The 15899-nt window shown below is 45.4% G+C and overlaps 1 protein-coding gene across 1 annotated transcript in view; it reads right to left on the bottom strand.

Annotated features, from left to right (window-relative positions):
• Positions 1-5443, bottom strand: part of LOC119433026 (double-stranded RNA-specific adenosine deaminase-like) — a 38461-nt gene extending 33018 nt beyond the window's left edge. Inside the window, exons 1-2 of the mRNA XM_037700177.2 lie at positions 4932-5443; positions 2725-2872 (exon numbers count right to left, since the gene is read on the bottom strand). Coding sequence (XP_037556105.2) covers positions 2725-2872; positions 4932-5305 — 522 coding nt within the window. The 5' untranslated portion in view covers positions 5306-5443. The remainder of the gene's footprint in view (positions 1-2724; positions 2873-4931) is intronic.
• Positions 5444-15899: the final 10456 nt, after the last annotated feature.

Here is a 15899-nt window from a genome sequence, read left to right on the forward strand (position 1 = left end):
AATGATGACTTATTAGGTCACCAAAAGCAGAGGTGATGGTCGCATGGTATCACAAACTTAAGCCCGCTTGTCAGACCAGCATGGCTGCTGAAAGCCATACAGTGACTGCATTGCCAAAAGCTGCCAAATTGCCACAAACTGGCCTTTCCAATTGATCACTTCTCTTGTAAACACAGGGGGACAAACACTCCCTTTTTGTCCCACCAAGTGCTGAACGGACCACGCTGGCAGCACGGCCATAGATGGGGTGTGTACGCGCTGCGCTAGTGGTAGTATCTGTTATCTGTTACAATAAGTTTTGATGACATGAATGGTCTCCTTTCCACGTCCAAAGCCACGCTGCATTTGGTAGGCGCTTTGAATTGGTCACATTAAAACGTAATGGAATGAATTATACATTGCATTCTCTGGAAAGTGAGTATCCACAGCATAATTACTACCTTGACAGCCATCGAATATAGAAATAAAAACTAGACAAAAGCTTTCTGCCAGTATTCCTTTAACAGGTTGAAATAGTTGAAACGGAAAGCTGGGCTATTCGTTGACTAGCACTACTCATCAAGGATCAATAGCTATAAACAAACAGGACCATGGAAGCAAAAGCATGTTCCAGCATTTTTCCGGTGCTCTTCTACCATCACCTTGCCTGTTTAGTGCAGGCTAACTACTCATGATGCGTAATATGTTGCACAAGCTGATGGTGTAGGTTGCACTGCTCAAGTGACACACAAGCACTGACACACACAAAAGGGGCACAGACCTCCGAGTCCGTTTCATGTTTACTTGCCAGCATCCATCTGTGTGAGTAACCTGAGCAGCACAACACTACCGCTCCAGTTACTCATCAGCTCAAACAGGCAAGCTTTGAGTACATACGTTCTTACAAAATGCTCTCGTAAGCTACTTTTCACTTACCTTGAATGCCAACGCAGTCAGATTTTTGTGAAGTGCCTGTTGCTTTTTAAAAGTTTTCAGGAACTCGTAGGGAGATGGAATTAGAGGACAGCTCTTTACTTCGACAAGAGTGCGCAGTTAATCTAAAATTAAGACTGCGTGTGTCTCCCAGCCTAAAGCATCTCCCTCTCCTATTTACGCCCTTTCCACACACTCCTCTCTGGTAAACAGAAAAAATGGACAGCGGCACCTCCGCTTATCCTCTCCCTAGCTATTGGCATGAGCTTCAGGTGGTCGTGCTGCACTAAACAGATTTGCTCACTGTGTATTGAAGTAACGTGCGCAGAGGACATGTTACTTCAACGCGCACTATGTATGCAGCATTGCGTGCACCGGTCATCGTGGGGCCATGGCAGTAACCTACGTGCTCATGCATTAAGCTATGCAAGGAGAACATAGCTGAAAACATGGATGCTCTGAAAACCACAACGAACGCATAGGTGTCTGCATGACTACACAGACGAAGGCGAAAACTACATAATGGCTTAAGCACAGCTGTTGAAATCCGCATCTTGCGCATCGTATGGCCAAGACTGGGCTTTTTTTTTATGGCTTGACTGTCGAATAAAGCAAAGCAGCACAGTCTGAGAACCCTGTAATCCAATTGACAACCCCAGCTAAAGCTGTTGCAAAACGCGTTTTCTACAGACATGCTAAGCCAACTTATTCTTATCACTTGCATGAAACCCAGCACAGTTACCTGCAACAACTAAGGGCACCTTGTCAGCCTATGCATAGCACAATCATTCAGCCACAGTTGTGTGCAAAGGAAAAGCAGCGACAATGTCTTGCACGCTAGTACAGCTCTCGGCCGTGACATCCAAGCACAGCTGCTGTCACTGCTAATGGTGCATTCACAAGTCACAACGGACAGTGTCTGTAACAGCATTTAGAAAAATTGGTGACTATGCTCAAAGCCCTAGCTCTGAGGTTTTATAGGGAACTTCCCAAGTAAAACGAACACCAAGGCTTCCAAATTGTGCATATTTCTAATGTGAGGCTGCAAGACCTAGATGGCTTTCCATGACGACACGGAAAGCCCAGGAAAGGTAGGACAGCAGCTCCCAGTAAAATAAATAAGAAAGGCAAAAAATAAAAAATGAAAGATGGCGTAGAGCGCCCAAACGCCGCCACTGGCACAATGCCCTGTGACAGATAACTAACGAAACCAAGTGGGCACTGGGGCAAAACCAGATGTGTTAAGCATGCCAAAGAAGAAAAAAAAATAGAAAAAAAAGAAGCTGCAGAGAACAATAGACAAAAGCAATAAATAACGGGGAAGGTGAGCCTCACTGTCAGAGGTCAAAATGAAACTGATCGCTGAGAAAGGAGACCGAAAAAATTAAAATTAAAAGGACAACAAGATGGGTGGAAGACAGGCAGGAGGAAGACAGAAGGTTGCTTGCAACAGTGAAAGGACCTTCGTGAACGAGTAAAATCTTGCAGTGGGCAAGCCATGCTACAGCTTACAACAAAAAACCCGCTCGTGGCCAGAGAAGGTGAAATTCCATGCAAAAGTGACTCAGGTGCATAGGAGACGCAAAGCAGTGTCATGCAGGACAGCTCGGACCAGCTGGATTCAACGAAAGCACGTGCAAAGAAACGGGAAGTACAGCGACGAGCAGCTGGCCCCCTTGGCAACAAGCCAAAGACCACCCACACACACACCAACAGGTGTGGTTAAAAAGCGTGCAAGGATGCACGCAGAAGGGTGTTGAGAAGTAGAAGGGGGAGGGAGAAAAAAAAGTAGAGAGAGCACGGTTTGGTCACCTCTGGGGAGGGGACGTCGGAAGCGAGGGCGCCGCTCGCCACCAGCTTGCGGAAGGCGAGTTCGGCGGCCTGGTGCTTGGCCTCCTTCTTGGTCTTGTCCCAGGCCTCGGCCACAGGTTTCTTGTCCAAAAATGCAACTGCTTTGAACCTGCCAAAAGTCACCAACGACCAGAGCTCAACCTTGAGAGGCTCGTGGGCCAGCACAGCATTTCTCCCAATTTGTCTGGAAGCTGCTTGCAAAAGCATCACTCGCGGCTTACGTCGCAAGAAAGCACTAAGACTACTTGGGGCCTGTGCCTCAAAAAGCGAGTGGATAGGATAGCCATTACTTCTGCAAAGCATGCACAGATGACAGATGGCAAAGGTCTGCTGCTGCTCTGGCATGGAAAGAGGTTCAACTACTTACTTTTGCCAAGCCACCCTGAGAACAGTTTCGAACAAAATGAGCTGCCAGGTAAGAAAATTGTAAACTGCACCGAGCAAACACATTCCTGAAGTAACGAAGCTACACAACAACATGCTGCCTCAATTCCAAACAGCACCTGCAACAAGCAACGACTTGCAAAATACTCTGCATGCTTTGACTGAGAAAGTGGAATTCGATGTAAGTGGCTAAGTTATTTAAAAGTACAGTCAAAACTCGGGTATCAATAAAATTTGATGCAATGAAATTTCTTTCGTAAAGAATGTCCTCGGAAGACTGAGCCATTTTTCTCAATACAGAAGAGCACATTTAGTGATTGAACAAAGATGTATCACACATCCCCAGTGTACCTTGAGTACTTTTCTTGAAATGTAACCTAACAAACAAGACGCAGGTTTGGCTAGTTGGTTAGTCAGTTTAATCAGGGCCTAGTAAGAAGCAGAGACAAAAGCAAAAAGCCATGTCACTTGCTGACAGGAACACTTTGTGGGCACACTCGCAACGTGCACATTCCATTTATCGTGGTAAGCAATGAAATTCCTCTCTGGCTAAATTGGTAATAAATGAGAGGCGTATATATTGAAGCTATCTTGGCAGAGTTCATTTTTTTATTAATAGCCCTTAAAGGCCACACCTAAGTAGACGAAGTGTGCAGCTGTTGGTTGGCAGACAAGACAAATCCCAGCACATCCTGTCCGAAATCTTCAGTGTGCAGCGGGTTACATGGAATCTCAAAAGTCATGCTGAGGGGCGGCACTTGTTCTTAATGTTCCGCGTTATTTGCTGATTTCGGTGACGGGTGAGAACAGCTGATTTCGGTGATTCCTGCTCCGAGCTTATTTACTGCAACAATGGTTACTTTTAACAATGGACTCAACTCACTCCCCTACAACCTTGTGCACACTCTCCGAACCATGTTTAACACGACAGCATAACGAGATGCCACAACGGCGAAGGCATGATACAACGCCAGCCAAGGGCACCACAGCGCCAGGGGCACGACTTAGGTGCTGTTGAAGCAAGGCATTAAATGTGGCCATATGTATTTTATATTAATTACACAGGGCGTCAAGACACATCGAGACACTGGCACGGAACAGACAGACTGAGCACACCCTGTTTCGAAGTGTAAACTGCCAGCAGAGTAAAAGAAATGAGGTCCTCATGTTAAACTTGAGTGACTAATTCGATAGCGTTTGGACGGTGTGTCACTCGAAAATTAATCTTCCATATTGTTTTGATAAGATTACTACCTCCATACGAAGCAGTATGACAGTGAGCAGCGTGCTATCCACCATGCCAGTCACCACTCCTCTGGTCGCGCGCCTCTCTACATCAATGCCACCTCGCTGCTTCTCCTTGCCAACTGCACACCACTCTGCCAAATGCACTGCCATGCCAACTGCTCTGCCGAGGACATGTCTCCCTACATCACCAAATGCCAAGCTTTGATATGTACAATGCTTTCGCACTATAGCACCTTGGTGAAGATGATCTCTATGGGAACATAATTTGAACTATAAACAGAGAAACCTTTAGTATTTAGCAGAGTTTTTCAGACTGTTAAACTGAGCATCGACTGTACATTAAACAATGATCAAGATGCAGTATTTCAGCAAGTACAGATGACTCTGCAGTACGCTGTACAGGGCCTCAGAAAAGAAACACTTGTTAGGCGTTTCGAGAGTGGATAAATCATAAATCAATGAAACGAAAGCCACCAATGGTACCACAGCGAAAAGACTGTGGTGTGGGCTGCAAGAGACTGAGACATGCCAAGTACCTTGGGTTGTGGGGTGGGCCATCTGTGGCCACGATGTCAATCTTGGCCTCGACGTGCTGCATCTGGCCAAACTCGTGGAACGCGCTCACGGGGTTCTTGGTCAGGGACGCGTAGCTGGGGAACTTAGAAATGCTCTGCGGTCCCGGTGGGTTGGACGGGGGCGCCGGAGCCGGCGCGGGCGCAGGTGCCTCTTCCCTCGCAGTCCCATTGCTGCCGGCATCGCTGCCGTTGCTGCTCTGCTGCTGCTGCGGCTGCTGTTGCTGCCCGTAGCTAACCTCTAGTGACTGCGACACCACTGACTTGGGTGATCTTGAGGTTGGCTGCCGCGGCTGCCACGGAGGCTGGCGAGGCCTGCGGTGGCATGACCCCACCATTGGCCGCCGCCATGCCAGCCGCCGCTGCGGCGGCCTGCTGTTGCATCATCATCTGCGCGAAGGTGTTGCTCAGCCGCAGCAGTTCGTGGGGGGGAAGGGGCTGCCTTGCTGGCTTCGGGGGTCCCTTGGGCCCTCCTCGCGGCCCTCCTACCCCGTTGGGCCCAGCGGCGACCGCATTTTCATCGTCGCCGCCAAAGTCCGGCGGAGCGGCTGCGTCGCGGGGTGGCGCCTGCTGCTTGCTGGCGGCCGCAGCTGCTGCGGCGGCCGCAAATAGGTTGTTTCGTTCCAGGTCGCCGTAGCTGCCCGGCACGAGGGTCCAGGCCGGTGGCGTGTCCCACACCTTGGTGAGGACGCCCCGGTCCTGGAGCCGGTACAGGATGGGGTTCACCTCGCGTTTGTGCTTGAGGCCCAGGGCCTTGACCATGTCCTTGGTGTACACGGGCGTGCCGATGGTGCGCAGGTGCGAAATGACCAGCGCCGTCAGGTCCGTCTGCAAGATGTTGTTGGAGGCCGCCGCCGCGGCGACGGGAGGGCCCGCCGCGGGCTGCTGTGCCACCGCCAGCGCAGCCGCCTGGTTGTTGGCGGTCGTGACGGCGACACTGTTGGGGGCCACCGGCAACAGGGAGTTGGCGCACGGGACGAGCGAGTTGTTGGGCACGGGCGCGACCAGAGCGGAGCCCAGTGGAGGCTGCGGCTGCTGTGGCGACTGCTGCTGCTGTGGAAGAGGTGCGCCGCCCATCTGCTGAGGAGCCAGGGAGGGAGGCGCCGCGAACCTGCCACCTCCGCGGGTGACCACCAGGTTGGGAGGTAGGTTGGGAGGAGGCGAGCTCTCGGGCAGCCGCACCGGCCCCTGCTGCTGCTGTTGCTGCTCTTCCTCATTGACCAGCGCATCTGTGTATGCAGAGGGTGCGTGGCAATCAGCAGTGTGCAGGGCATGTGCACGGTACCATTTAGTCAAGGTCAAGAATGCTGCGGCAAGTGCCCCTTGAAAGAAACCGTAGCGTCACGTTTATCATCGCGAGTCCTCAACCGTAATAGCCATGTGCATGTGGCTCAAGCCGCAAGCAAACAAGTACAAGATTTCGTCAGACTGACCAGGCTGGATGCTCGTAGTCACTGCTCTCTCTCGCTTTTCCGGAATAAAATTTGGAGCTAACGGCACGCCACGACAGCCGCCGCCACATTGTCCTGCAAAACTTGCATGCATGTGCCAACAATTGCCTCATATGATTCTGATTTTCCTCCCTCCACTAGTCCCACTTTTGACTCTGTTAAGTGCTGCCGTGCTGTGAAAGAGTGGAGATGGTGTAGGCGAGAAAGGAACGATACACTAGGTCTGTCAAAGAATGAGCTTCAGCTTCGTCACACACGTCGTTAACTGTCCCATGAGGAGGTTTCAGAATGCTAAATGAGGTCACATATCCCCCTCCCCTGGTGTCCTGTCATGCCCCCCCTCCCCCCCCTAGTCCACTGTCAAAGTTCGCCGAATATTGTGCATTCCAGGGTCATGTTAGTTGTGTGTGAACCATTGGGTCACCCTGTTCGAATGCCTTTTTTTTTTTTTTTTTTTGAGGCGCAGAGGGATGCAGAGCAGGTGCAGCACGCTTTTGCAGGAGGAGGTTCTCCTGCATTCTTGAACTGCCACCTACCGTAGCATACAGTCAGCAACATGGTAAACTTGGTTTCAAATGCTTCATCTCGTTTGATGTTTGTGAGATTGCCATCAAATTTCAACAGTTCTCCAAAAGCTCCAAGAGGTATCAAAAGTTCACAAAGTTTCTTTTTTCTTTTGTACTGTATACAGCCTTTATTCTACGCACTTTTTCTCGAGTATGTTATAAACAATGCTATGGACATGATTGATGGCACCATGAAGGACTACACGCTGATTTCCATCACTTGTAATCGCCTTGCACAATGTGCAGTGAAATCTCAGTACACCTACATTTTATTGCGATAACCGTCATATGCTTCCGGATGGCTCGGATACACCTGGAGTCTGTTATGACTGCTGCACAGGCTTTCATTGAAATATATTTATAAAAATGCAGATATGGCATCATGCTCCAATACATTAGGATTCACACTGGCATATATGAAGCACCCACTGAAGGACTGGTTGTACTGATGAGCAGGGCAGCTTCCTGTAAGCTCTTTATCAGTAAGTAACATTTAGTTACCCAAGAGTCAATGCATGTGACTTACAATGTACATGCACATGAGTGACCGCTAATACCAGTGTATTTACACGACAAACATCTCCGTGGACGGCTGTTCCGCAGCCTGTCTGGCTGCAACGAGCATCCATATGATGAACGGGGCAAGCGGACGACCGAACCGGAAAAAATCTTGCTACCCGCTATTGCATTCTGTGAATGCCGGCTGCAAACCGCCCGTTCCCGTTTTTTTCACGTCATGTCATGCCCCCCATTCCACAGTCTCCTTCGTCCATTCATCACAGCATCACGAGGCGATTGCGCAACGCTGTCTATCAAGCTCAAGTCTTTCAAGAGCAATAAGTTGAAATACATTACAGCCTACTTCAAGCAATAAAGAAAGATTTGAAGTCATTCATTCTGCACAGTTCGTTAACTCGACCTTTTGGACAATTCAGCCACACCTTGCAGTACCACAAGGGTCGAATTGACGGGAGTCAACTGTATAAGCATTGATAAAGGCAGGAAGCCAGCCTGCATGAACTGTCACTATGTCTTGTGGAGCACGTTTGCCAAGTGTGTCCCCTGCAGGCACTCAAACGTCAATGCAGCTATCGCTTTCCACGTTCTGCGAAGCATACGCAGGGCTCTAGATGAGTCAAAATGCTAGAAAAACAGAGCCACTAAGAAAAACCTGAGACGCTCTGCCGAGATGCATCCCACCACTGCCACGGAGTGAGGGGCAATGATAATGAATGAAACACACTACACGTGCACATTTAATTGGTAGGAATGTACTTTCTGTGGCCAGAAATAAGTGTAAAGAAATCCTAATTTTCCGTGATGTGAACGGAAAAAATGTCTTTGCAGGTTTTTACTTGGTTAAATTGCAAAATCAATATTACACGACGCACTGCCAGCTCTTGCAGTATGACACAGTGTAAAAATTAAAAGCTTTTTTTCTTTCTTTTTTTAAGTCCAGGCATGGCGTTGCTGAAGTTGCACAATTCAATGTACCCAGAAGAACTTTACAATAAACATGCAATGCGTGCAGCCTTAAAAAGCCAGCAGATCCCAAGCCCTGTGGGAATCGATGTTACGTGAAGCAGTGTGCGGGGTGGAGCCTACCAAGTTACCGAAACGACCATGAGAGCATCAAGACGTAGGCGGTTCTTTCATGACCTACATGACACGCATGTCATGACATTCATGTCATGAGTCCTCAGGAGTCCTTTTAGCTACAACTAAGAGACCTTAAGGCAAAAGCCTTAGTCATGCTCATGACTATGACTTCTACCATCATCCTTTAGTGTTTCCTTCACTTATTACCCACGTCCGAACCCATTTTAATGGGTTTTGAGTGAATCTTTTTTCGCTGAGTCATTGTCATTTTTGCTCAGTCATGCTCATGACTATAACTTCTACCACCATCCTTTAGTGTTTCCTTCACTCAGTACCCACGTCAGAACCCATTTGAGTGGTTTTTGAGTTTTAATCTTTTTTTGATGAGTCATTGTCATTTTGCTGAGTCATGATCATGACTATGACTTCTACCACCGTCCTTCAGCATTTCCTTCACTGAGTACCCACATGACAGCGCCGTTTCTTGAATATATGCACTTATGACTTTTAGCTGTCGCAAGCCGTGATAACATGCATGCCTAATAAGAATTATAACTAATTTATAACAGCTTGGCATTTGACGCTTTGCATAGAAAGTGTAAAGGCTCACAGACGCTGTCACCATGCACCGGTGCACGTGTTCGTCACACGCTGCATTTTCAGTAATCATCAGATAATAAGGCAAGCAAGCGTAAAATCCAGGCTCGTAATCATGAGGCGAGCGATCGACTTCTAGTCGCAAAATAATAAAAAATAGAAAAAAAAATAAAAAGGAAGTGAAAAAAAAAAAAGCGCTCTTGGCATTGCTGCGTGAGCACAGCTCCTACGCATACGAGGAGTGGCTTTCCTGCATAACTTTGGAGCCCAAGAGGGCATACTTTGCTGCAACTCTGGCTCCCTAAAGGGGAACCTATACAGTAACCCTAGACGATACCTACTTCCAGCATCTCCTTGTTTTACCTTTGTGCATTTTCAGACACGAGTAGTGAATTTATTACCCCCATGTCATATATATCTCACGTCTGCAAAAATTTGCTATCCCAGATATACATTACGAAAAATTTCCTTTTCTGAATGCTTTTCTTTTATTTTTTATTCTTTTGCCAGCCCTTAATAGGGTTGATAAAAGCCTACTGCATCGCGAGTCGTCATCCACCCTATTTGCACATATTCTCCAGGAAAAATTAGGGGGCCAAGTCTTGACTTGAAATCAAGAAAGCTTGATAGACCAAGTGCAATGAATAAATATCAGTTGATCGCTCTCAAGTAATCAGCTGATGGAGTTTCATGTCACTATGTTGCTCAGCAGTATCTGTGGGATGCCACATTGAAAAGCCAAGGGTAAATTTTGAGTAGACGTGTTTTTTTTTTATATTAAGCTGAGTTAGATATGTAGATCAGTTGTCTATAAGTCTATAACTGTTTTCCGTTTGCCCATATGGGGCTTTGTTGCAAAGAACGAAGGTGTCACTGCTGGTCCTCGATTCAGATTACCTGCACCACGATGGAAGAGCTGATGCAATCTCAGTGTGAAGTCACATGAGAGGCACCACAGTACTATAGGTGGCACCACTCTGATTATTCATTCTCACCATTTTCTCGTTTACGAAAGCTCTGTTCTCGCTGTGAATGTGAATTCGTTATCACAGAAACCTAATCTTTCAAACATCTAGATCTACTTGATTTTTTTTAAAGCGACCTTTTCATGTGCATTAAAATCTCAGTACACGAGTGTTATCGCCTTCCACCAGGCATTGAACTTATGTTGTGCTGCCCAGGAGCATACTGCCACAGCCTCAATTGCTGGAACAACAAATAACAGGCATTTTCCAGTGGCATTTGCTGACCATTACGACACGGTATAATCTGCAGGGCTCTTGCAAACACTTAGTAGTTTAATTTTTTTTTCTCTTGCAAAACTTATACTTGTGCTATTTTGCTATAAGGGAGGTAGGGGACTCAATCATTATCTCACACTGTAAGTTACCATTACTTCTTCCAATGCCCATCTACTTACTCATAGAGCAATATATGAAGGAAAACCCAAATTTCTGTCTTGAGGCCGTAGTGGCTAAACCCGCATGCCCTGCAAATGTGCTCAGTGAGACAAAGTTTTATAATAGGAAAGTTACTTCTTGCGTACTAATGCGTCAGTTTCGAATCACACAGAATACCGAGATGAGCTTTTTGACTTGTCATATTTTTTTTTTCCAGTAAATGAAGATCCAAACATTCTAAACCGTAGAAAATACAGTGGCAAGTGCCAGAGCACACTAAATTATTTACTCTAAATACAATCAAACCTCGATAAAACAAACACGGAGATAATGAAGTAAATCTAAAAATGTTTCTCACCAATATCAGCATGTAACAAATCTATGCCTATAACGAATATCAGATGTAAGGAAAGTATTTCAGAGTCACATGCGACTTCGCTCAAACGAAGCTCGACTGTACTTGTTTCTATGAACTAGTTTCAGTACTGAGAAGCTGGATGCATCATAGCATCACGATATAGAGTCGCCGGCTCCGTTCCCATGATCAATGCAGCTGTTACACAGGAGCGCAGCTAGAATAATTGCGCACAGCCCTCTTGTTTATTGTTTTACTAGCAACACCATCACGCATAGCCTTATTGTTATAGACGTCGCCAACAAACCTTGCTCTGTGCCATGCCATCACAATAATGTCCATGACGAGAGGTTTGGCATTTCGAAACAACTGCAGCATCAAATTAGGGTATAAGCATTTTCCAACCTTTATACATGCCAAGTGTCATCATCCCAATGCGAACGAGAAGGGTGTCCCGTAAAGCTTCTAAAACTTCGAAAATATGTGTTACTACTCTAGTATTGAATTTGGTGTTCTCTGTCATACTACTCACGACTGTACCTTCCCAACAGGCTTTGACTCGATGCTATTCTTAGACTCCACCGAGTGACGCACAGTTGTGCAAATGAGCAAGACACTATGCTTCAAGAGCACCTTTGCGATTCCCCATGACTTGCTCGAGAAACACACCTTCATGCTAATACATTCAACTATACATTGAAAGCACCTATACTACGTTTCCTACATGGCAGGCAGGTACATACATTTTACCTCCTATCGTTATTGTTATTTTGTAGCTGTTTTTTTTTGCTACTTTGTATATGTATTGTCCACCCTGATTGGACCTTAGGTCTGCAGCATTGAATAAATAAAAAAAACACTTCGAAGGGTATAGAGACTTCGCTTACTGCTGGAATTTGTGACCAAGAAGCAGTGTGCCGCATATCAAAAGAAAGATATAGGCATGTGTAATGTTATTAGATGCAAGATACGGTCTCGTACTTTTACGTCGCGATAGATGATGCAATTATTACCACGGAAGGCGCAGCAGATCTTAAACTATTTACCACCAAACAAGCAGAGTAACACATTTTTGCAACCAGCAGCCACAGCGCACAGCTTGCGCTCATGACCAAAATGCAGTATGCCACATACTGGAAGCACGAATAATATGCGATTATACACATAACCATACATCAACAAGTTGTAGTTGCAACATGTGACATAGCTAGTCTGCAGAAAGTGTCACAGATCAAAAGCAACTGCTCTGATAAATGCACAAAGCGAGACTTGTATGAATGCACTATTTGAACGGTTTCTGCAACACTGCCTGCTATGTAGGAGACAGAGTACAGCTAGAAAAAAATTGGCTCGACAATCACTGTGGAGTGTACTGACCATTTCACTTAAGACGCAGCAGTGCTATGCACTTTCTTGAGGTGGCATGCCAGGTGGAGGACAACACGATGGTTAGAGTGAACTGTGACAAAAGAAAGAAAGTCCCGCACTCACCAGACACATCCGTCGCTCCCGTGGGGAAAGGTGGGGGCGGCGAACGGCCGTCTGTGATGGCCAGAGGCTTGCCAGTCGAGTTCTCGTCAGGGTGCCCTCTCAACTTATGCCAACCATCGGCCTGCAAAAGAACCAGCCAAGAATGGTACGCACAAATCAGTGACCCACACTGCTTACTGGGTTCACAGCAGCTTTCTTGTGAAAAATTCCAAGAGTTTCCAAGACATTCTAAGCGCTGACAAAGCATTTTCGAAAATTAAAACCCCATTAGGCTTGAACAGAACACTGTCTTATATGGGTGCCACATGGCACACTTTCCATGGCGATTGAGCACGATCGAGATCGAATTTCTCTGTCGAGAATTTCGATCCGGATCAGGCTCATTACGATCGAAATTGGCCATGTGACAGCAGTATTAAACAATGAGCAAACATTGTATTGCACATGGATCGAAAAAGAAAACATGCTCACTAAGCCTTTTTGACATAATCTTATCACCAGCTAACGCAAATAAGTTGGCTCTCGATCACCACGATTCTAATTGAGTGGGCTCGACTCTTGGCTTGCATAAATCAATACAGATACACAAATAAAATCCACAAAGCTTAGCATAAAAAATTGAAAATATTTAAGCACACCGTAAAATTTAAATGCTTTCAAGGCCTTGAAAATGGCAGTTTCACCCCCATTCAGGGACCGCTACAAGCCCTGTGCTTTTACAAACACCGCCCTCCCAACCCTAAAATTTGCAAACTGTTAGTGAAAAAAAAGAAAAAAAAAAAGTGAAAAAGCATGGTGAAAAATACTAAAAATTGTTTTACATGACTTGCTATGAAGAAACATCCCCTTGTTGGAATGTTGGCCCCAGCCGAAGAGATCACTCGTACAACCACGGTCGATTACTAAAAATTGTTTTACATTACTCGAGATCTTGACTTTATTTAAAATGGATGCTGTAAACAGGCCCTCTGCTTTTTAGTCGCAGCTAGAATGATCTGTGCCAAAGACAAATAGAAACATTCACAGAGTTTATGAGATATTCATGCAATGGCACTGAAAGTTTGGTTGCCATTATATACACTGGTTCTATGGAGCGAGTGGCAGAGCTGCTGGTAGGTCAGAATGATTGAGTTAGTCCGAAAAATGTAGCTCTGAAATATCGCTTGGCGACTGTATTTGTACTCTTTTGTAATCGGTTGCACCCTAAACTGCGCATAAAAATTGAATTACACAATTTTTGTAATCTACTGTGCAAAATGCAACAGAAGAGACGAAAGATAGGGCAGAGTGCAGTCCTATCTCTCCTCAATCCTAATTGCAATTTGCTCAGTACAATACAAAAATTGGTCAGTACAAACAATCTAGCCCATAACAGAGTACTTCTATAACATTACTGGTGGCATTACAGTTGTAAACAAGCTCTAAAAATTTGACATTTTATGAAGAATATCTTAAAAGTTGGCAGGTTAGCAAAAGAAAGCTGTTTTGGGCTTGTTTAGGCTAAGTTGAGTGTAAACTTTATCAGCCACTTGTCACAGCCTTTCACAATGGCTAGATGGCTGTTTTGGTTTTGTTTTCTTTTCGCAAAAAAATATTATTTAACATACATTTTTACCTCCATGGGTCTCATTGCACGATCTGATTTTCAATGAATTGAAGGATTTAAACAGACAATTCTCACTGGAAACTTTATTTCCCCCACTTTCATGCCAATTCTCTCATCTTTTCTACCCTTTCCCCAGCACAGGGTAGACAAACATCGTCTGGTTAACCGCCCAGTCTTCATCTGTCTAGTCAGCAGCGACTAGGCTATCACCATTTTTTCTTAATTCATACCGTGCCACGCCATTATCCCCAATTCCGACCAAAAATATTATTCTTGGAGACCCCAGCTGCCAACATGTTTTACCTCCTCAGAATAATTAATTTCACTTCTGCTTCCGCTGTCCCATGGACTGCATGCTGCCACCTACCTAAAAAGCACAACTAAGCACAGAGAAATAACGGCATTGCTAGAAAATCCACCATGGGTGAGGTGAGCTGGGCTCATCCTTGGTCGTTTTTACCAGAAACACGTGGACAAAACAAGCTCGTCTAAAGCAGGGAAGGGTTAATGCTGAGGGAGTCAAACTTCTCAGGAATACACTGTGCATGTAATTTAATAAGAATAAGAGGTATCTTTATATATTATCTTGAAGTCATACCACTTATTTAGGATTGCTTCAAGAGGGTCATCCACCCACTGGTTCAGATTCATCTGGCTACGCTGGACCAAACTGTCAGGTGTTCAAATGTGTTCCATCAAAGAAGGCGCAAGTACAGGAGATGCTAAGTAAGAATCTTTTGTTTGTGCTAGTTGGCCCATATTTGACACTAACGTTAAAGTAATGCAACAAGGCCAAGGACAATGTAGATGAAAATGTTTCTTTTTGAAAATTCCCCGACAACCTATGACACTTGCAGTTCAGGTGCAAGGAAAGAAACGGCAGCTTATAGCTTTCCAAGTTACTTTGCCAGCCAATACTGTTCAGCAACAATTACCGGTAAGCTGTAAAAGTGGGACGCATTATCAGATTCGACTGAATCACATGCTACATGCTACTGCAGCAAGCACCCTGGCCAGGCACGCACTCACAAAACCAGCGAGAGACAACATTACTTGCGGATTGCGTAGGTTCAGTTAAAAACTGCTTGCTTCGGGCATCCCACCAGCTTCGCCATAGCAACTGTGGGCAACAATTTCCCTGATTCAAAACAACCAGAGGAGAAACTCCCCCTTTTTTCCCCTTCCATTTTCCAGAACTGATGAATTCCCCCAAAATTTCAGGCTTTCCCTCATGGTACACAGACTGCATTAGTATTGCATCTGTGCACAAGCGCAAATGGGCATGCACTTCAAGACCAAGAAAGATAGACAGTTGCAAATTGTGCTTTGTTCCTAATTTTCTGTCTCTAAAGGCATAAGTGAGCCCAAAGTTACAAATGCCAACTTTTTCCTTGCTAAATAAATGTTATAAGATACATTATGTGAAACAAGTGCTACTTCTGTACACAAGTTCTGAAAGTTGGGTTAGCTGGTATGGGTCCATTTCCATGAATGTATTGAGCTTTGCCCCTTTGATGCTTTCAGATTATTTACATGGTACTCTAATGAGATGGATTAGCACACTGAAGTTATGAGGACTACAATACAGTCACTATTTCAAAATGTTAGAAGAAACTGAAAAAACTGCCTCTAAAAATTTATCGGTACAAGATTCCTGTCAACTAATCACGGCATGAAGCCTCGATTCCTTGAGAAACACAAGTAAATCACCTCCTAATGCAGCCAGCTTCAAAAATGCGCCAAGTACAGAACGGCTTTACACTTGAACAATGGATTTTGTGTAAAGAAAGTTATAGGAATACTGATAGAAAGTTTGCATCTCGTTTTACTTTTTTTATTGGATAGCTGCCAACCCAGTAATCATACT

This window comes from Dermacentor silvarum, chromosome 11 (assembly GCF_013339745.2).
Source record: "Dermacentor silvarum isolate Dsil-2018 chromosome 11, BIME_Dsil_1.4, whole genome shotgun sequence".
In the NCBI taxonomy this organism is placed as follows: domain Eukaryota; kingdom Metazoa; phylum Arthropoda; class Arachnida; order Ixodida; family Ixodidae; genus Dermacentor; species Dermacentor silvarum.